This window comes from Apodemus sylvaticus, chromosome 12 (genome assembly GCF_947179515.1).
Source record: "Apodemus sylvaticus chromosome 12, mApoSyl1.1, whole genome shotgun sequence".
Classification (NCBI taxonomy): Eukaryota; Metazoa; Chordata; class Mammalia; order Rodentia; family Muridae; genus Apodemus; species Apodemus sylvaticus.
In genome coordinates, this window is record NC_067483.1 from 37,279,037 (window position 1) to 37,300,379 (window position 21,343).

The window sequence follows — 21,343 nt, forward strand, 5'->3', positions numbered from 1 at the left end:
TTCCCTTCTGACTGATCTAGCTTTTTAAAAAAAAAAAATCCGAAAAGTTAATTTTATTTCACCAGAAACAAGAAGAGCTCTGGGAACTGGGTGACACGGCTACATCCCTAACTTTGAGATCCCTGACCTGACCCTCTTCTGGATGTGAAACTGCCAATGACTGAGCAGTTAGAAAAGCTGGTTACAAAAGTAGGCACTAGAATGTTAGTTTGGAGAATACTTTCAGCTCCAAGTGGAGGAAGGCTAGTCTAAACCAGAAATCTGGTTCTCAGCCGGCCCATAGTGCCCAGCTCACTGGCGTGTTCCTCTCAGGAAGGAAAACCAAGTTCCATTGACCTCCCTCCGCCCAGCCAAACTCTCCATACTCCCCTTCCACTCAGCTCAGACCTGCTCCAGCCTTCTACTACACCTACCCTTTCCTTTTAGCAGTTCATTGGCTCTAAGTAAAGAGGGGGTGGGGTGGGGAGGCGGGGGCAGGAGGTGATTGGCCAGGACAACGAAGCACCTCCCTGCTCATTCCCTCCTGGGTCCTCCCTGACTGAACAGCTGGAATGAGGAGCAGGGAGGGAAGCCAGGATTGGCTTAGAGTCAGCAGCAGGGTGTGTCCATGCAGCACGGATGAAGCTTTTACCTGTCTAGGTAAGTCAGGAGGAGGTCAAAAGAAACCAGGAGGAGACGCCGCCTGAGAGGCAAACCGTCTCCATCTCTGCCCTCTGGAATAGAAGGGCGTTACTTTCTTGTCTTCAGACCCCAACCCAGAGAAGGTGAGTCAATCACTAACCAACTGTTGCTTATTCTGCCTGCAACAAGGGGAAAGATTTTAAGGGAAGGCAAAGCTACAGGGCTGTGCTGGGGACTGCCGCAAGAGTGTCTGACTCTTTACACCGCACCTGGGGTTTTCATCTCTGATGGTCTAGTCTCTCAGTCAGCCTGAGATTTTCCAGAATTGAATATTTTTATGGAGGACTGGGAGACATCTCTCCCGTTTCTTTATTTAACTTACATAATCATATTGTACAAACAGCAGCCAGAGCCAGGCATGGTGGTATCCACCCATAATCATAGTACTCAGGAGGCCGAGGCTGGATGAGGGAAAGTTTGAAACCAGGCTGCTGGGCAATGCAGCAAGTTCCGGGCTAGCCTGTCCTACCTGGAAAGACCTGTCTCAAAAAAAAAAAAAAAAAAAAAAAAAAAAAAAAAAAAAAAAAAAAAAAAAAAAGCCACCACCTATGCCTAGAATTTGGAATTTGGAAATTTCCATCTCCAAACACTAAGATGAAGTAGTGATTTTGAAAGGGAATGAGTGACTGGATAATTGGAGCGCAGAGAGTCAAACGGAGGGGAGAGTCATGTGGGTGAGGCAGGTACCTTAGTTTTCCATTCCATGTGTAACAGGAAATTCTCCATGGCTCAGTGTCTATCTCTATTTAAATAAGGGGCGCAGTGTGTGTGTGTTAGTTGATAATGGCGCACTCTATGCAGATAGGTAAAGTCTGAACTGAGCTGCATTATTTGCAAGGAGAATTGAGGCTTGGAAACGTGGAGGGGACTCCCAACTCAAGCTAACATTTCATCTTTGGAAAGCCCACAACTATTTGAACTCTGATCAAGTTTACTTAGGGTCTACTAGTTAAATCTTTCACTTTATCTGTTAATAGATGTAGACCCTAAAAAAATTAAAGTTACTTGGCCATGCCGGGCCTCACCCACGTTTTATTTCATCTCAACATACCAAGCCTGGCCAGCGTGCCAGCTGGGGCTCAGGCCAGAGTGATGCAGCGGGCAGAGTCCTGAGGAGAACAGACTCCGGTGGAGGTCCTGCTCTGCATTTCTTCAGATGCCCCCGCGGCGGACACAAGAGTGCAGCTGGAGCACCTGCACTGTCACAGCTGTCACAGAAGTGCAGTCAGGGGAGCAAGTCAGCTCACTATCATTAGCATGGGGTCAGCCCACAGCAGCTAACTTTACCTCTGGCCTTCTGCAGAGAAAGGACCATGAGATGACATCAGCGTGCAGCGCTAGATGAATATATTGAGCTTCTGGTCCTCAATGCTGGAGCTTCAAACGTTATCTTTCCCTTACTCCATAGTGCCAGCTCACTTCACTCGCTATCACGGATGACAAACTTGTCAGCAAGAGGGGCCACAGGAGTTACCTGCAACGTTTAGCAAAGCTCTGCTCTGCAGAGGGTATTTCCACCGAGTTCCCTCCCACAAAAGCACCGGTAAAAGAGAGACAGCACTGTGCAAATGGTACCCATTTTAGTCTTCCGGAGCTTTTGTTAGGTTTCCTGGGTGCTCTCCTGCCAGGCCTCGTTCTGAGCCAACAGAGAGCAGAGCTCCTTACCTAAGAGCAGCTTTCCTCTGGGACTCTGGGATGAGTCCTCAGGAGACAGAAAGGCGTGCTCATAGGAGAGGATGGTGAGGAGGTCTGATTCACACAGCCGAGACTGGCACTCCAGCCCTCTGGCCCTCCTCCCCACCCACTGCTCCAGATGCCAGGGCTCTGTGTGCCATTTACTTACTCTCTTACAAGGCTTGGCCAGTTTCTGAGATGTAGTTAATATTTAATGTGTCTTTGGATAGGTGGCCCTGATATAGGCTGTGCACATTTCTTAGCTTGTTTCCTTTTGCCCTTAAGTCTCCAAAAGAGGTCAAGGGTGAAAAGATACGAAACCCTCACCTTGACTCTTCCTGCTTGTTTCTCGGGTTTCTTATCTGGCAGAAAGGCCTAGGGTTTCGATTGCTGCCGGGATACAGCACCCAAGTTTCAAGGTTATAAATTTGGTAGAAGGACACAATGCGTCTAGGTTAGGCTGAACCAGGGGCGGAGAGTGCGAAGGTGCTGAGAGAAGACAGACATTTTCTGCTCAGACTCCTTGTATCAGAAAACTAGGTGTGGAAATACGGTCTCGGCAGCACTCCCTGATCCCGTGACTGGGTGGTGCCAACAGCATCGTCTGCAACTGCATCTGGTGCTGTGTTTTTTCACTCACGGGTCTGTTGTCAGAATAACCGACCAATCTGGAAATACAAAGCTGGAGCAGATAATGCACAGACTTTAAGGCATGATTTAGAAGACAAGGGGATCCGGACCCTCAGTAGCAGAGTGGCCAGTGATCCTTACTTAAGTATGCTGGCATCTAGTCAATGTCTCGAGAAGTCCTTTGTAAGTGTGAGTCATTCCTACTTAGGAATTTGGGAAACCCGCCAGTTTTCTCTGATGTGAAATGAAGACAATACGACCTCACTCTACTGAAGATCTGATTAGTTCATCCGAGAGCACTCCGTAGCAAGAGCAGGCAGAGTACGAAGCAGAGCTATGCCCATTGTCTGGGTCTCTTCAGTTGCCTCTGGCTTAGACGTGAGAGTTCAGTGGGCTTCCAGGGAGGAACAAGAAGCCAGCAGCCCACAGTGCAGCCCAAAGCACACGTGAAGGAACAAAGGTAGTGATTTTCCCTGATAAAGAAAGAGGCAGCACCTCACCCATTGGAGGGAACATTACATTAATTGTAGCGAGTCACCTTCAGGATTTATTACTCTATACCTTCTATGTTTCTTCTATTGCACATGGAATAGTGAAGCCAAAAATTGTCCCTTGAATCCACACCGACTCCCTGAAAATGATGTTTTTCTCTTATGCAGTGTCATGCCCCTAGTGCCTATTAGGTGCACACAAATGCTAGTCTGAACAAACATTCCCCAGATTCTCTTTAGTCGCTGACTTTACAGGAAATAAAGTGGTATGGGAAGCTTAGCATAGTAGGCTGAAGCCACGAAGAAGTCTCCAAGTAGCTTGCCCGGTAGTCTGATGATTGGCTTTCTCAGACTGCTTTCTTTCTTTATTAAGTTAGCTCTGCGTCAACCCCATGCATGTGTGTAATTCATTCTGCTCGATCTCTCCCTGTCCTCCTATCCCATCACCCTTTCCTCCTTTCTACCTGTCCCTTCCCCAGATTCCTGACTAGGGATTTTGTTACGTGGTCCATTTAGTTTATCTGGGGCCGTCTTTGTGATCAGTGGTGAGGTCGCCAAGAGGTACACTGAAGTCACACTCCCCCCTTTTCTGAGTCTATCCCTAGGAAGTAGTTCAGCAGTTGGGGGGAAGGCTCACTGAGTCCCATCCTTGCTTGGCTACTAGTGGGTGATTCTTGTGCAGACCAGGTGCAGTTTCGAGAAGCTGAGAGCTCACGGTGACAATGGCTGTGCCCTGCCTAAACTGTGACATTTCAGACCTTTCCCCACCCCACCATCTCTTCTAACTCTTTAGTCTTTCTACCTGCTCTTCTGCTGTGCCCCTTGAGCCTTGGTGAGGGCAGTATAGGGTGGAGAACTCAGCCGTTGCCTAGCCCTATGAACAGCTTCTCAGGGAGCAGTTTTGAGTGGCCTTAACCTTACAGAGGGGGAAGGAATAAGTTAGTACTCTGAACCTCCAAAATGTGTGACTGTGAAGAGTGAACTTAGTCTGGAAGCTTCTTGAATTTCTGTTTCTTTGGGCTGGGGATATTGAGGAACTGACCTCTTGCAGAAATCCTAGAGCTGCCTCGCCCCATGTTAATATCATCCGGCTTCATGATTGTCCCTTCCCTCCTGGGCCCTCCTTATCTCCTAAGAGGCTCTGAACTCTATGTGTCTGGCTCAGTACCCTGCTTTCTCTTTCCCCAGTGCCCTGCTCACCCTTCCCAGCTTTATTTAATGGTCTCTCCTAAGCAAGAGAGGAGCCCTGTGATGCCTTACCCTTGCCAGCATGGCCAGGCTGGAAGACAGATTCACCTAACCTAGCCCAAACCTGACACTGGCAACTGGAGCAACCGTTAGCAGAGGAACATGTATGTACCCTGGCGTCTAAGCTCCAGGTCCCCAGACCTCAGTATTGTCCCAGGACAGTCTACCTTCTATCAGAGGAGTAGCAGAAATGATTAAAAATATGGTACAGAAAAAATAAATAAATAAATAAATAAATAAATAAATAATATAGTACAGTGTTACAGGCAGACTATGGAATTGAGTCACATAAAATCTATCTCTCCTCTATGTTTCTATTGCTCCTGATACTGGTTTGTACATGATTCTTTTAAACTTTCATTTTTCATAGAGAGGGTTGTTCTTGACCTGCCCAGCTCTAATGGGTCTATTTCTAACAACCTGATGTGAAAATCCTTGGGAAGTTCAGTAACAGCAATGAAGTTGTTTTTGGTTGGTTGGTTGGTTGGTTGGTTGGTTGTTGGTTAGTTGCTATTACTGCTTCCAAAATGAACTTGAAATATTACACACCACAGCACACCACACACACACACACACACACACACACACACACACACACGGAGCTGAGATTGAGAGAAACTAACCTAGACATCTTTCTTGTTCGTCTGATGGTTGTCTAGGGAACTTGTCTAGGAATGTAAGCAGTGGCAGAACACAAGTGTTACTCAGGGGAAATGGGGCGGCTCTCAGCCGCTGCAGGTGCCATGCTCATGTGACCCAGGGCAGAAAGATGACCTTAGTCTTCCTAGTGGCATGTCATGTTTATGATATTATTAACAATGACTCCGACTGACATTATTGGGCATATCCTGTACAGAGTGTTCTACACAGGCTCCCATTGTACCATGCTCTCAAAATAACTGTAAGAAGTATGTTATTAAGGGCCTGGAATCCCCCATCTGTACAGAAACCCTTCTCTCCAAAAACCCTTCTTTCTTGTTCCCTATGCTTCGATTTAATTTGGTGTAGATGGACCTTGTCTGATTTTTATAAGAACAATAGTGGTTACCTATTAAATTCACTTGGTGATTATCTGCTTCCAACAGAGCTGTGTGTGCTAACTGGCTGCCCATTTAATCCTTCCGTTAACCATACTTAACAAGCAATTTGCCTCAAATCAAATACCTAAGTGGTTCAACTGGGATTTAAACTCAGAACCCAAGCTCTCAACCTGTGCTATGTATTGGGTGGGGTAATGGAAATATAAGTTCAACTCCTTGCTTCCTAGTGGGAGGAAGCAACTAAGAGAAAGAACAGAACCTCTTGTCTGACTGGCCTACCCTCTGCTCCCTGAATCCATCTTTCTGCATGCATTTGAATCGGCTTGTATGTCCCAATGGGCAGGCTGGGGTGGAGTTCAGACATGGCCAGCCCGGACCACAGCCCCCTTCCAGCTCTGCTGCTTCCTTGGTATCTTGGCATCATAGAGCCCCGGGGCCTGAACAGAGTTTTGCAGAAGCCTCTGCTCACACGTGGCTTTGATTGTTCTCTTTTCAGGCCCAGCTTGGGACATTCTTCACTTCCATTCACTTCCCCTCTGGGAGCCCCTTTCACCACCCCTGCGCCTTGCTTCAGGCGATGCCCAAGAGGGAGCTTTGGCCAGCAGGGCTGTGCTCAGAACCTGTGACCCACATCGGCACCTGTGGCGGCATGATGAGCACCACCTCCACCCACTCTGGATCTGTATGTACTCTTCCCTCTCGCAGCCTGGCCCCCCGCTCTGCACACCGGCTCCGCCCAGCCCCGCCCCGCCCCGCCCTCCCTGCCCGGCTGGGCCACCCACTGTCACTCAGCACACCTTCTCTTTCATCTTCTTCACCCGGGAGTGAATCACTGGATTCCTGCCTCTGAGTCACCTCTGCTTCTGTAGAGAACTGGGTGGGACAGCCTCAGAGAGCAATCGGATCAATGCCTACCCACTCCCATTTTCATTAGATCAAAGAGCTTAAGTGGAGAAAAGGAGCAGGCACTTAAGTCGGGCTGGAAACTGGAAGGTAGATTTTGGTAGCACGCGGACTTTTGCAATTCTTGGCAATGCCCAGGCATAGTGGTGAACACCCTTAATCCCAGCACTGCGGAGGCAGAGGCAGGTGGATCTCATTGAGTTTGAGGCCAGCCTAGTCAAGTTCCAATATAGCCAGGATTACATAGTGAGGCCTGTCTTGGCGAGGGAGAGGGGATTAGTGAGGGGTGCAGGGCGATGGGAGGGTTCACTGCAATGAACAGCATGTCTTCAGTTTCCCACAAAAGTCAACGAGAGCAGAATAGCTGGGAGCTCTTCTGGAAGCAAAGACATCCAGATTCCCCACTTAGAAGCCATGCTACCTTGGCACATCACCAGTTTCTCTAAGCTTCAGTCACTTCAGTTTGGGACTTGTCTGTTTGTGGTTCAAGACAGGGTCTCACTATGTTAGCCAGGCTGGCCTTGAACTTACAGAGATCCACCTGCCTCTGATTCCCAAGTGCTGAAATTAAAGGTATGTACCACCACATGGGTCTAATCACCTCGGTTTTAAAATAGGGAAAATATTAACACCCGATGATGATGGAGTAACAGGATGTGTGTGGTGCCTGACTTTTCCTGGGGAGGCTTGATAGGGCACAGACAGACCGAAGAGATGATCCTAATATGGAGGTTACTTACAAGAGCATGGGTAACTAACTATCAGACCTCACCAAAAAGCCACCAGCATGGGGGACAGCTCAAAACCTGTTCCTTGTAGCTCCCTGACTAACTTGCAGATAGCCCTCCAAAGAGTCAATCTCCACTCTCTCCCTCCCTCCCTCTTTCTCTCTGTGTCTCTGCCTTTCTCTGTCTCTGTCATTCTGTCTCCCTGCCCCCCCATCTGTCTGTCCCCCATCTGTCTACTGCCTACATAACCTTGGGGAGGGGCTACATGAATCTTGTGATTTTTCTGAGATCTCTGAGCAATCTAACTTTTGTTAGTTGAGTCTTAGAAGTTTCCCCCAAAAGGGAGTGCCTGGGGTTAAAGGAAAACAGCTAACATAACAAAGAGCAACTAGAAAACTGGGCTGCTCCCCAGTGTGTCCATCCGCAGCGCCCTATGAATAAGAACATGGAAAAAAGAAGCTCTTCTTACTGAGTATATTGACGCACACCTAGTCTCAACACACAGAAAGCTAAGATAGGGAGACACCATATTATCAGCCAGGCTGGGCTGTACAGTGAAACCTTCTAAATAAACAGAGTTCATGAGATGGCTCAGGACATAAAGATGGAATTCTATTCTCAGAATCCACAGGGTACAAGGAGGAAACTGAGTCTTTCTGACCTCTCCACGGACAGCAGCACACACATGCCCACAAAAACACACGTACGAAGATTGCACACATACAAAGTAATAAAGATTTCCAAACGGTAAAAGAAATAAAGTCTCTATGTAGAAAATAAATGGCCCTCTATGAGCAGAGACAGAAATGTGAAAATCAGTGCTTAACTGTTTGTCAGGGCATGGAAGAAGCTATTCTTTTTTCTGGACCTGAGTTTAAATTCTGGGTCCTCTAAGGTAGGAGTGAAGGAGGAAATGTACCTTACATCCAAGCGTAAGCGTTCCCTTGCTGATCATCATTCTTACTCACATCGGAAGGCTGAGTGAAGAGCTCGGACTTGACTGTCTTGTGTCCTGAAGAGGATTTGAGGATGTAGCTTGTGGCTGGGGGGTGGGGTAGGTGGGGGTACAGCTGGGGATAGGGGGACAGTGCTTGCCCTCCATGCATAAAGGCCTGGGTTAGATTCCTGACACACACAAAACCTAGTTAAATACCAGATGGAGGGGAGCGAGTCAGAAATCCAAGATCATCCTTGGCTACGGAGCAGGTTCACAGCCAGCCTCTGTTACTAGGTTGCTGTCTCAGGGAGAAAAAAGGGGAGAGGGGACCAGAAAGGAAAAGAAAACCTGAGGCTTATAAAAGGTTCTTCCAAATGTCAGTGTTTAACATAGTTAACAGGTGTACGGGTTGTTTCTTTGTTTTGGAGACAGAGTCATCCCCGAACTCAGTAGTGTACCTAGTAGTGTGCTGGATGCCTAGATAATAAGTTTTAATATAGAAACAGGGAGCAGGAAAGATTACAATGTACAATTCATGCACATTGTAATCCAAAGTACTTGCAATAAACGCACATCTTCCCTTTGACATGAGAGGTTTGGGAACACAGAGACATCATCTTGTTGTTTGTGACTGGAAGACGCGCCAGTATGAGGAGTCACGCTCCAGTGGGTCATCTATGAAGGAGAGAGAGATCCAGAGGGCAGCATTGAAGATCTTTTAATGGCAAGAACTGTCAGGGGACTCCCCTGGTTGTGCAGGCCCAGGCATCTGGCAGATGACTTATGGGGCAGGCTCGACTGGAAAAGGGTTGTTTCACAGCCTCTTCCTGAACCCCCCAGGATAATTTAGAACTGTCCAGCAACCTTCACCAGCAATCTCAGGGAGTCTGGAATAGATATGGCTCTGAAGCATCACAGACATTATGACAAGGAATGGAAATGCCAAGCAAAAGCTCAGGTCAAACACCACACAGCCCCGCGGCTCCTTTTGCTGTGTACGTAGCTGCTGTTGGCACTGGCCTGCCTGCTAGGTAGTAGATGAGAGGAGGCAGAAATGCTTTGAAAAGTTAAAGGAGATACCAGATACCAGTCAAGTTTTAGCCATGCTGTTGGCCCCTAAATTTCAGGGTGAGATGGGAGACATACTTCTTGAAATATTACAGTCATATGGAACTGGAATGAAAACCTGGGGCTGCTTCTGATCTGTGCCCCTAAATAGTCTACCTACTCGGGACTAAGCAACAGAAAAGTGTCCTTGCCACCTGCCTGCCTTGCCTTCCGAACTGAGTCCTGGTGGGCATCAGCCTGGCAGGCCGCCTTGGTGCCTACTGTTGCAGGAAGCTGCTTCAGTGGTTGGCAGAGCAGAACCAGGGAAGGCTTGGTGGCTTTGCATCTTTCTTCCCCAGTAGCAGGGCAAGTCTCAGCACCCCCATCCCCACCCCCAACCTCAAAGCTCCTTCTCCCAACAGAGTGACAGCAGCTACGACTTCCTGTCTGCCGAAGAGAAGGAGTGTCTGCTCTTCCTGGAGAAGACCATCGGCTCCCTGGAGGCTGAGGCTGACAGTGGGCTCTCCACAGACGAGTCTGAGCCAGCCACCAGTCCTCGGAGTTTCCGGGCACTACCCACCACCACCACCCAACAGGCTCCCCAGGGTGAGAGACTGTGGAGGGAAGCAACAATCAGAAGACCAGCGTCTCCTAAACACTTCCCACCTTGCTTGTCCTCTGGGGCAAGTTCCCAGGCAGAAAAGGGAGCCCTGAATTCTCCTAGCCAGACCAAAGCTAGAGGAGGAGAGGCTTCCTGAGAAAACAGCTTCTTGTGTCTTTATATGAAGTAGCAGAGGCCTAGGAAGGAAAGGGGTCTGTCTAGCTCCCTTCCTGTCAGGGAAGAACTTAAAAAGAGGTAGGATACCTCATGTAAGGAGGAGCCAGGGAGGCCCAGGAGACAATGAGTCAGCATAGGGAGCTAATCTGGGTGAACCAGAGAACAAGACTGTGGGAGATAAGAGAGGGCTGTTCCAGTGTGTGGTACCTTGAGGCCCCTGTTAAAAGACAACAGAAAGCCTGTGGAGTCCCAATTCAGTAAAAGAGGTTGCGGTGCACACAAGTGTAAGAGACTGTGTTCCAGGGGCAACAGAAAACACTGCTACAGTGGATCATTCCCACTGGTGTTGCTTCCTAACTCAGTAAGTACTTATTAGCATGGCCTCGGGCCCTCCATTTAGACAGAGTAGAAATGGAAACTTTGCTAGGCACAGGCCTTTAATCCCAGCACTTGGGAGGCAGAGGCAGGCAGATTTCTGAGTTCGAGGCCAGCCTGTTCTACAGAGTGAGTTCCAGGACAGCCAGGGCTACACAGAGAAACCCTGTGTGTGTGTGTGTGGGGGGGGTGGAACAAAACAAACAAACAAACAAACAAAAGAAATGGAAATTTCATTGTGCCCTGAGGCTAATTCACTGGGCCCAGTGGACCTCACATACCTGCCAAGATCTCTAGGCAAGATACTGTGTCAGTCACTGGTATGGGTCACTAGCTATCACAGAAACACCCGGGCCCTCCTAGGAAGGGCAAAGCACGTCGAGTTTAGATCAAGCACTTCCACAGGCTCTGTTACCTGGGCGCCATGCTAGCTAGAAAGAGCATCTTAAAGTCTCTCCCTGACTTTGGCGCAGGAATAGAAGGACGGGAGAGCCTGAGTCAAAGATTCGAAGCAACTCAGAAGTGATGTCTTCCAACCGTCATAAAAAGTCAATTCTTAGTCAAAAAGAGCCTGCCATTCTTTATCCATCAGTCTGTGTGACCTCCAGAAACCAGCGCTGGCCTGTTAAAAACAGACCAAATAAAACAAACCCTACTGTTGGGGAAGGGAGTTGGGGAGGTAATGTGCTTTCTGCTCTAGCAGCAGTCTCCGTCTGTTTCCTCCTTCTGTTCCTCCAGTCTGAACTCCTTCTGTTCTCCTTAATTCCCACAGGAAAGCCAGAGGCCTTAGACATTCAGCAGGTGCCAGTGCCAAAGAGAGTGGCCCAGTCCTCCGGTCCTCCCGAGTCTCACAGCCTGGGCCTCAGGTCAGGTTCCTACAGCCTTCCCAGAAACCTTCATCTTAGCAGAAGCCAGAACGTCAGGGAAAGCGCCACCCAGACTAACAGCCCCACCTCTGAACCATCTGAGGTGTTTTTAGAGGATCCCAAGAAAGGGCAGAAGGGCGCTAAGACGGTGCAGCCACCAGCCCCATCCCAGAAGGGTACGCTTGACCTAAACACAGTTCTCATACCTCCGCCAGAAGCTTTCCAGGACACTAGTCCAAAGAAAAGTGGGGAAGAGAGAACCCCGAAAAAGCCAGAACAGACTCACACACCACGGGGCCACTCTCCAGACAGACGTCCACACTCCCCGAAGAACATGGAAATGTCTTCTGAAACCATGTCCCATAAAGCCACTGAGAAAGGCTGGACAGAAGGGTCACAGCAACCAGAACAGCCTCCTGCCCAGTCATCTCAGAACATGAAATCTGACGAACCTTCCCTGCCTTCAGGGGTCAAGCCAAACATCCAGCAGGCTCCCCTCACCACAGCTACAAAGCCCCGTAAGCTGCCACCTAACATCGTCCTGAAGAGCAGCCGGAGCAGTTTCCACAGCCATCCCCAGAACTGGTTGTCAAATCACACTGAAGCTACAGACTCGGGCCCTGTTTCCTCTTTGCAAGAACAAAGGAAAGCCCGCAGAGAGGCTCTGGAAAAGCTAGGGCTGCCCCAAGACCAAGATGATCCCAGTCTGCTTGTAAATAAACATACCGGGACCCTCAAAGTCAAGGAGGCTCACGCTCAGACCCCTTCCCAGTCCCGGACTCCTGCTCAGTCAGCATCGTCAGCACCACCACCAGTTCTGGTGTCAGGAACTGCTTCTGCAGCAGGGAAACCTTCCCCAGTGAAGGCTGTCACTCCTATGGACTCTCTAAGCAAGATTCCAACCCAGGAAACCCCTCCAGGAAAGACTGCAGCTGCCAAGTCCATGCCCATTCCTATCCCTAAGGCCTCAAAAGAAAACAGTTCCCTGACACAGCCCAAGCCTGACCCACGGCTGACCCTCCGGGAAAGTAGCATCCCTGGCCTGAGACAGATGAACTTCAAGTCCAATACTCTGGAGCGCTCAGGCGTGGGATTGAGCAGCTATCTCTCAGCAGCCGAGAAAGACCCCAGCTGCCAAACCAGCACATCTCTGGGAAAGAGCCCCCTCTCAGACAAGGTTTCACCCAGTGTCTTTCGTAATTCCCGGCCCCGGCCTGCCTCCTTGGGCATGGGGAAGGATTTTGCAGGAATCCAGGGGGGCAAGATGGTTGGCCTGGAGCAGGGCCAGTGCTCCCAGCAACCGTCCTTCAAAGGACAGAGTCATGACAAGCTTCCTCGTCCGCCCTGTGTCAGTGTCAAGATATCTCCAAAGGGCATTCCTGATGGGCACAGGAGGGAGGCTCTGAAGAAGTTGGGACTGCTGAAGGAGTAGGGTAGGCATGGGCATAGCCCGTGCCAACCTGCCGGAAGAGACTGGCTCTGCCCAGAGCCTTTGCAGCCTCACAGCTCAGAGCTGGCTTCCTTCCTGTCTGAGGTGAAGAAGGGAGAGGCTTGAGGCCAAGGATATGTCTGTACTCAGGCGATTGTGCCATTGAGTACATGCACAGATCATTCTGACGATTAGTCTCACAGGAGGAGAGAGGGGGGAGAGAGAGAAAGGAGGGGGGCTAACATATCGCTGACACTATTTATATAACACAAGGAATCACTGTTGAGAACTGTCCTCGGTTGAGAATTTACAAGTGCAAAGTTCAGCCTGCCCCAGAACTAAGTGCAGCAGAGTGGCCAAACCTGAGAAGCACAGTCAAACAGCACAGAGGAGGTAGAAGCAACTTTAAAAAGATGAGTTACACTGAGCACGGTGTGAAATACGGGCTGAGTTTCCGCAGTAAACGGAGACTGGCTTGTATTTGCTGAGTTCCTCTCTCGGGGCCTCCCAGACATGTCCTGAGGCCAAGGGGATCCAGTTCAGTATCTTTACCCACTGCCTTCCCCTATCATTTCTTACAGGCTAGGACATATGCCTGGCTCTACATCTCATAGCTGACTGATAGCAAGGGGCCACACCCTGGTCTGAGAAAGCGAATATAGGGCCACACACACACTCCTCCATTTCTACCTGGAAGAATTCTTATCATGGGCTTGACGAATACAATAATAAACTGTGTCATGGCCCATGATTCTGGAGTCCCTGTTCTTCCTGCTTTCTGTTTCCCTGGCTGGTTTCAGGGCAGGTCAGCTCTGAGCTGGAAGCCCAGCCCCAAAGCTTTCTAAATACACGGCGTCATTTCCCAACCTCTCCCTGCTGTTCAAAGGTGTTCAGGTTTCCTGGGGGTTGCACAGGGGGCTCCATGGTTAAGAGCTCTTTCAGAGGACCTGAGTTCAATCCCGAGCACCTGCTCACAACTGCGCGGAACTCAGTTCCAAATCCGGGGGATCCAACACTCTCTGCTGCCCTCCAAGGACTTCTGAACTCTCACACACACATGAACACACGAACACACACACCCCCACTAAAAAAAATTACTCTTTTTTTTTTTTAAAAAAAAGAAAGTGTTCAAGTTTTCTCAGTTCTGATGATGAAAACCCCAACACATACAGAGAATTTTGGACCTTAGGGAGATCTTAAAACTCCCTGCAGCCACCAGAAAAGGAGGTGCTAAGTCAGACTCATCCTGCCATTTAGTAACAGCGAAAGCTGAAACCAGGACAAGAAATACACACGTGATACAGCTCACCTAATACAGCTGTGGGGCCAGTCAGGTGGCTACTCCATCCTGCCACCACTGCATCCCGAGTCAGTGTTCGTGTACACAGAGCTTCAGACATCCACTGTCACTCTAAGAGACCCAGCCTTAGAACCTTCACAATTCTAAAGCATCTTCCAAAGCACTGGGATGTGGTGCCGTTGGTTTTTTTCTTTAACACAGGTGTATATTATAGCTCTTAGTAGCTCAAGAACAATTCTTCCTCCAAATCCCCCAATAAGTTGTATATGTCTTGAGTGACTTGGGTAAGTCTTGTGGCCTCAAAGACCAAGCACGGCCATACATGACTTCAATTTCCTTTCAGTCATGTATGCTGTGATAACTATGAACTGGTGGTAATGGAGATGCCCAAAAGGAGCAGGTAAGCTACTGCTGTGTAAAGATGCCCTTTAGGACCTCCGATCATCTCTGCTCTGTGTCCTTAGGGACCCTTTGCAATGAAAGATCAAAACTAACAACAATGAGACAGGATTAAAGGCTACGCATGACTCCACCCCATCATGGTATGTGGGTGTGGGTGTGTCAGTTTCTGGGTACACACCCCCATATACTCACACACCCAAATGTCTGCTACCTGTTTCCCAGCCCCAGGTGAAGCCCTGATCTCTCAGAGCTAGTAGGGACTCCCATATTGGCCAAGCTCAATTATTACAGGTTCTCAAAACTCAGAAGGCCAATTCTAGATGACTGACGTGGCCTGCTCTATTAGGTGCTATTTTTCTTTGTGTATTTCAAGACACAAGTTGGTTCCCTATTCATTGCATGATTAAGAGAGAAGAACCCTGAGTTAAACCTCAGTTGGTACTGAGGCTTCATGGGCGTCTAGGAGCAACATGAGGGTAGAGTTGTGTTGGTCAGAAGTGCCACCAAAATCCTGTCCTTCTTCAGATTCTATGCAGGATTGCAGGTGTCATGCTTCTCTGAAATTTTTGTCTTGTGGGTGACTATGGGGCACATCAGCACATGCTCAAATCTAATATTCGTTATAGACAAATCAAGCAATCTGAGGGGGTCTTAAAAGTTTTCATGTGTGAAATGAGGGTACTACTACCAGTAGTTTAAGATTGTGAGGATGAATAACAGATATTAAACACATAGAGAACTGTCATAGGCACACTGTAGCAACTCAGTAAATTACAGTGTTGCTTTTTAAATCTAAATCCCTCTTTCTCGTGGAGAACATACAAATTTGGAAGCCAGCTTCTCAGGAAACTAAATTCTTCAAGGAAACTTGAAACCTGATGTTTATGTCTTATTGAGACTAAGCCTGACACTTCCTGCTTCTGAATATTCAAAACGAACTTCCTTGATTGTCAATCTTATACAGTCAGGGACCAGACTGTCAGCTTCTTCATGTTCCTACTAACTTACGCACAAGGAAGGAAGTGTGCCCAAAATCAAGAGATAAAAGCTAAAAATATTTCAAGATTCCTGGAACACCTTTTTAAAACTAAGATTGGCATCTCTCTGGCATGGATCAGCTGTTCCTTTGGAAGAGTCAAGAGGGGCATGTGATGGGCTCTCTCACCCTTCCTGATGTCCGGATCCTAGGGATCACAGGAGCTATCATCACCATCATGGTCATCACTGGCACTGAGCACACACATGTAAGATAAAGACAGGAAGCATTCTAGCCTATCATTCTCTTGCCTGTTCCCTAGCAGGATCTTCATCTTTGTTGACCATCTGCCAAGGATGAAGAGTTGAAAATAGTCTGAAATATGATGACATCTGGGAAAGCCCTGGACCAGTGAATTTCAGTCTTGTTCATAAAATGGTGTATTTGTTTGCTTTTTTGGCATCACCAATCTGCCTCCAGTCCTGCCTACCCAGGAACCAGGAGGATATTTGCCCGTTGCACTAGTTTTCACTGTAATAAAGAGGTACCTGAAAAACTACACACATATTTGTGTATAAGTCAATGCAGAAGTCAGGCAGGGAAGCCATGGAAATAGGGGGAGTAGAGATGGAGAGAAGGGAATACTATGGTGTACCTTTGTACAAAGTTCAAACTTAAAAGCCTTCATGACATTTCACACAGCCATCGAATACCAAACGAGTAAGGAAGCCAACACCCATAGTGTGGATAGGGAGGGGGGAATCTAAAATGGACTACAATAGAGGACATTGGTGTAACTGTGCTACAAATCATATCAAGGGGCAGGGGAAATAAAGGAAACTAAAATAAGAAGAGTAAAAACACTCTGCAAACATGAGGATCTGAGTTTAAATCACCAACACACAGACATACACACAGCATGCATTCACACACATACACAAACACACAAGCACATACACATATGAGTATACGTATACACATAAGCACATACACATGAGCACACAGGAACACACACACATGTAAACACAAACATGCATATACACATGAGCACACACACATGGGTGTACAATACACATACACATGCGCATACACACATGCACACAGAAGCATACACACACATCATATTTTGAGTATGCTTTTTGTCAAAATAGGGAGATACTATTTGATAAGTGTGTGTATCACCCTCATGGGTTAAAGAATTCAAAAGCACATTATGTGTATTATAGAAGTTAGTAGGTGACTATGTTAAGAATAAAGAAGACAAACGTATTATTGCTGGGAAAGGGAGCTATACACACTAAAGTAAAGACTAGAAACGAACCCTGTGAGCTGGTTTGGAATTGCAACTTGTGGGTAGATGGGAGATAGACAGACAGACAGACAGACAGACGATAGATAATCATAGACAAAGACATAGATGTGCATTTACTTGGACATCTTTCCTATCTTTCTCCCTGAAATAATTTGGGAACAAAAGCATCTCTGTAGCCATGAGCATATCTAACACCCAAACCGTGAGTTCTCAATACCATTCCCTACCAGAAGAAGGGAACTCTTTGGAGAGTTTCACATGAGTGCAGAAAGAAGAACTTCAAACACCTTCTTCGTGCTACCAAAAAGCAAAAGACTATTCAAGCAATGACAGTGGCATACTGGGAGAATATCAGCAGAACACAAAGTTCTCTTAGCTCAACATGAAAATGTTAAGCAACAGATAAGTAGAAGTTGTGGATTGTACTCCTTGGAATAAAAGTCAACACCAATGATCCCCTACTGATATAACTAGATTAATTAATACTAAATCCTGAAAAAGAGACATGCTACAACTCTGATAAATAAAGGCAAGATGCTTGTCAGCAGTAAAAGAGCATCTTTCAGAAAACTGTACTGTGTACTGAGACTCACAAGGGAAATACAGTGGGACATTGGCATAACCTCAACATATGTCTCAACAAAACAACAACAGAACATCTTACAAGCCCAGCATAGTGGAGCACACCTTTAATCCTAGCACTTTGGAGGCAAGAGCAGGCAGAGCTCTGTGAGATTGAGATTAATCTGGTCCACATAGCGAGTTACAGGCCAACCAGAGCCTCCTAGTGAGACCCTGTCTTTAAAATAACAAACAAAAATTAGACTAAAGGAAAATAGTATCTTTGCAAAGAAATGCTTAGCAGATATGTTTAACTCAATGATCATCAAAAGTTAAGATTTTTGTCGTTCTTGCCAAAAAACAAAACAAGACAGGAAACAAACAAACAAACAAACAAAAAACACCTTACACTTGAGAAAGCATCAAACACAAACTGGGAGACCGTCCACAAAAGCATTAACCAGTATTATTCTTCACAGACACCAAGGCCTTGAAAAATAAAGCGTCAAGAAATCATCACATAGTGAAAGAGACATGAGACATAACACAAGGAGGCAATATGTGATTGTGGATTGAATCGGCACCAGCAAAGAACATTCTACAGAGCCTCGCAAGACGTTGACATTGGGAAAGCTGGGTGAAGCCTATGTCAGAACTCACATATTTTCGAAAGTTTTGTATATTTTGAATATTAATCTTTTCCGCAACCTTTGGTAAGTTCAATATTATTGCAAAAGTTTTAAATTTTCAAGATAGCTGAAATAGTCATGACCGACTTCCCCGCTACTCTTAGGATACAGACAAAAATATTTTTTTTCTAAATTATACCTATCTATTCATTTGTGTTCTGCACATAATGTAGGACGTACACAGAAGTAGAAGCATACTTTAGGGACTGAACTCAGGTCATCAGACTTGTCAACAAGTACCTCAACCCACTGAGCCATCTCACTGACCCCAGACTAAACACAGACTCTAAACTGTGTGAGTTCCAGCATAACCTCCTTTTTCCTTCCTGGGCTGTAATCACCTTTCTGGTTTAAAGAACTGTATGCTTCCTCCAAAAGCATTTGCTCATACATATTTTTGCTAATGTCAATGCCTCAGTTAGACAGAGCTCCACAGGATTACATACCAGCCATACTGCTCAGCACTCTGAGTGAAGTAAACACTCAACAACATCTGTTGAATACCGCGTGATTAAATAGGGAGCAGTGTGCTACAAAAAGCTCATCATTCCCGGAATTCAAACAAAAGGTGGGGCACTTTTGGTGCTCTAAGCCTTAGGTGCATCTTTTTAATATTTGTTTATTTGGCACAGAGTCTCACTCTAGCCCAGGTTGACCTTAAACTTGCAATTCCCCTGCAGCCAACATCAACCTCTTTACTGGAATTGCAGGTGTGTGCTACTATGCCTGGTTAATATATTAAATATAATAATATAATGTATGTACTCACACTGGGACTTGCCATGTGGGATGCAAAGAGGTGGTCCCAGTTGCCATCTTGGAAGCCAGCCTTGAAACACTAATACGTAGACATTGTCTCAACCCAGGGCCTTAGGTTGCTGGGGGAGGTCCTAACCAGAGATGTTAATAGCAACCCTGTAGGCCCATGCTCAGAGTCCTGGGAGGCAGCAGAGTATAGTTCAAGAAGACAGTCTGGGCTGTATCTTGAGGATGTTAATGAGAAAGGCCCTGTGAAAAAGTGTGGCCCCTAGTTTGGTACTCTTAGGAAGATGAGCACTTGAAGAGGTAGTGCCTCGTGTAGAATCCTTAAACCACTGAGAGGCTAGCCTTAAAACTGGCTGTGGGTCTCAAGACCCGTTACTCTCTACCGTTCCCTGGTCATGAGAGGGGTGATTTTGATCCACTTCATGAGCCCCGCCATTGCCATCCAACACCCCCACCAAAGACCTGGAAGAAAATAGCCCAGCTGCTGGAGCCTTTAAAGCTATTAGCTCAAGCAACTCTTTTCTCTTTATAGATTGACTATTTCAGTTATTTGTTATAGTAGCAAATCTGAATGTTTCTTGATTTCCGTCTTTTAAACAAAATTCTTAAAATTGTATCTTCTCCGTCATCTTCTCAACAGGCCAGTATTGAGCAACTCAACAGATGTGGTCCTGTATAAAAGACCTACTCTTGTGGCTACTCTACTCTCATGTAACATCAGGATATGAACATACATGTTGACAGTGTCTGGAAATGCCACCTTAGTTTAGTTGATGAGGCTACGTGGAAGAATTTGGAACCAGGGCAGGCTTTGGCCAACTCTGGGGTGGGAGAGAATGATCTGAGTCAGCTGTATGGGCTTACTGGACCAAGCGCACTCTGGGTCCAGTTCATGAATCTTGGGTCTAATTTAGGAAGATCAGGACCTCTTTCGGTCTCCCAGTTGGAACTCCCTATCAGGAGCCCTCAAAGAGCTCACAAAAGCATACAGAAAATAGCTGAGGCATGAGCACTCTTCCAAAGATGCATCCCACAGAACTCCAAAGCAGTGAAGATAGGCATGAAGTTAACAATTCTAAATGTGTTTATAATGCTAACTAGCCTCTTAAGAGAACAATGAAGTATAAAGATAAAGGAGAAGAAGGAGTTCGGAAATGAAACCTGATACCGCCTTCTGGATGGAAATACTGTAGGGGTTGTACTAGGTGGATGGGAGTCCATCTGGGGTGTGTCAAATACAAAACTGCTATACACCTACTGGTTGGTGTGGCCTCAGGATCGTATGGAAGGACTACAGCCTAGCAACAACCTCTGAAACAGGAGATAGTTGACTATGACCAAGGGTGACATTGTTGAAGCGGGAATGGTGTTTTGGATGGGTCTCAGTTACTGATATCTGAAAGTGGTTAAAGAAAGAGAACTCAACTAGGCAGTGGTGGTCCATGCCTTTAATCCCAGCCCTTGGGAGGCAGAGGCAGGTGGATTTCTGAGTTTGAGGCCAGCCTGGTCTACAGAGTGAGTTCCAGGACAGCCTGAGCTTCACAGAGAAACCCTGTCTTGGAAAACAAACAAACAAACAAAACATAAAAGAAAAAATTAAAAAGAAAGAGAACTCAGAGGCTGGAATAAACCTTGAATAGACTCTGCCAGACCCTGAGCAAGGAACAGTGTTCGCCTAAGGCATGCTGAAATCCCCTGCCTCCACATTGAAACTCCAGCCCTTCCCTATCACGGTTATTGCCTAACTCAGTCACCCACTATCACCTGCATCCTGATAACCAGGACAAAGGCAGCTTCTAAAGATAAAACAACCTGGTCTGGACAAACAGCTCCAGGAGGGAGAACCAGGGAGCTGACACACAGGTCCCTGAAACAAAAGGTGAACTTCCCACTCTCCAACCCCTCCATATAAGCTCCAAGTGTCCCCTTCCCTTCCATAGACACCCTTTTCCTGCTGTGTCTGCCCCCTTGCTGTTTGAAATAAACAGCTCCATCTCCTGGGTCTCTTTCTGCCTTCTCTCTAGGCTGCCTCTGAAAGCTAATATTTGTACTCTGTATTTTGGCATAATCACAAATGTGTTTAGTCTCCTTCATATTGAAAAATTAACAGCAGACAACCTGGATATGCTGGTGCATGACTATAATCCCAGGTATTTGTGAATGGAAGCAAGAGGGTCATAGTTCAAGGCCTTACTGGGCTATAGGGTGAATTCAAGATCAACCTGAGTGCCTTAGTGAGACCTCGGTCTCAAAAACTTAAAGGGTTGGGGATAGAGATTAGGGGCAATTTACTTGTTGTATAGTGTGTGTTTAGCAACACACACACACACACAGACACACACACCAATCAAACCGAGCAAAAGAAGAAGAAAAAACTTAACTTAGTGTCACTTTCTCAAACTCATGATTGTCCACTAGAATTTTCCTCAGAGATAAAAAACACACTACACCTGTTCTGCCCAGCTGAGTACCCACTAGCTCCACAGAGCTACAAAGACCTGAAATGTGGCT

At 46.9% G+C, this 21,343-nt stretch overlaps 1 protein-coding gene across 2 annotated transcripts; it reads left to right on the forward strand.

Annotated features, from left to right (window-relative positions):
• The first annotated feature begins 530 nt into the window (after positions 1-530).
• Positions 531-13,890, forward strand: C12H1orf116 (chromosome 12 C1orf116 homolog). Of its 2 annotated transcripts, XM_052200830.1 has the most exons (4): positions 531-764; positions 6,261-6,446; positions 9,802-9,985; positions 11,305-13,890. In XM_052200830.1, the coding sequence occupies exons 2-4, from the start codon at positions 6,342-6,344 to the stop codon at positions 12,828-12,830; spliced, it is 1,815 nt and encodes a 604-aa protein (XP_052056790.1). In that variant the 5' UTR covers positions 531-764; positions 6,261-6,341; the 3' UTR covers positions 12,831-13,890. The 2 variants fall into 2 exon arrangements, 1 of the variants encoding a protein (XP_052056790.1); XR_007980486.1 differs by lacking the exons at positions 531-764; positions 6,261-6,446; positions 9,802-9,985 and adding an exon at positions 10,366-10,518 and having other exon boundaries at positions 11,305-11,391.
• The last annotated feature ends 7,453 nt before the right edge of the window (positions 13,891-21,343 follow it).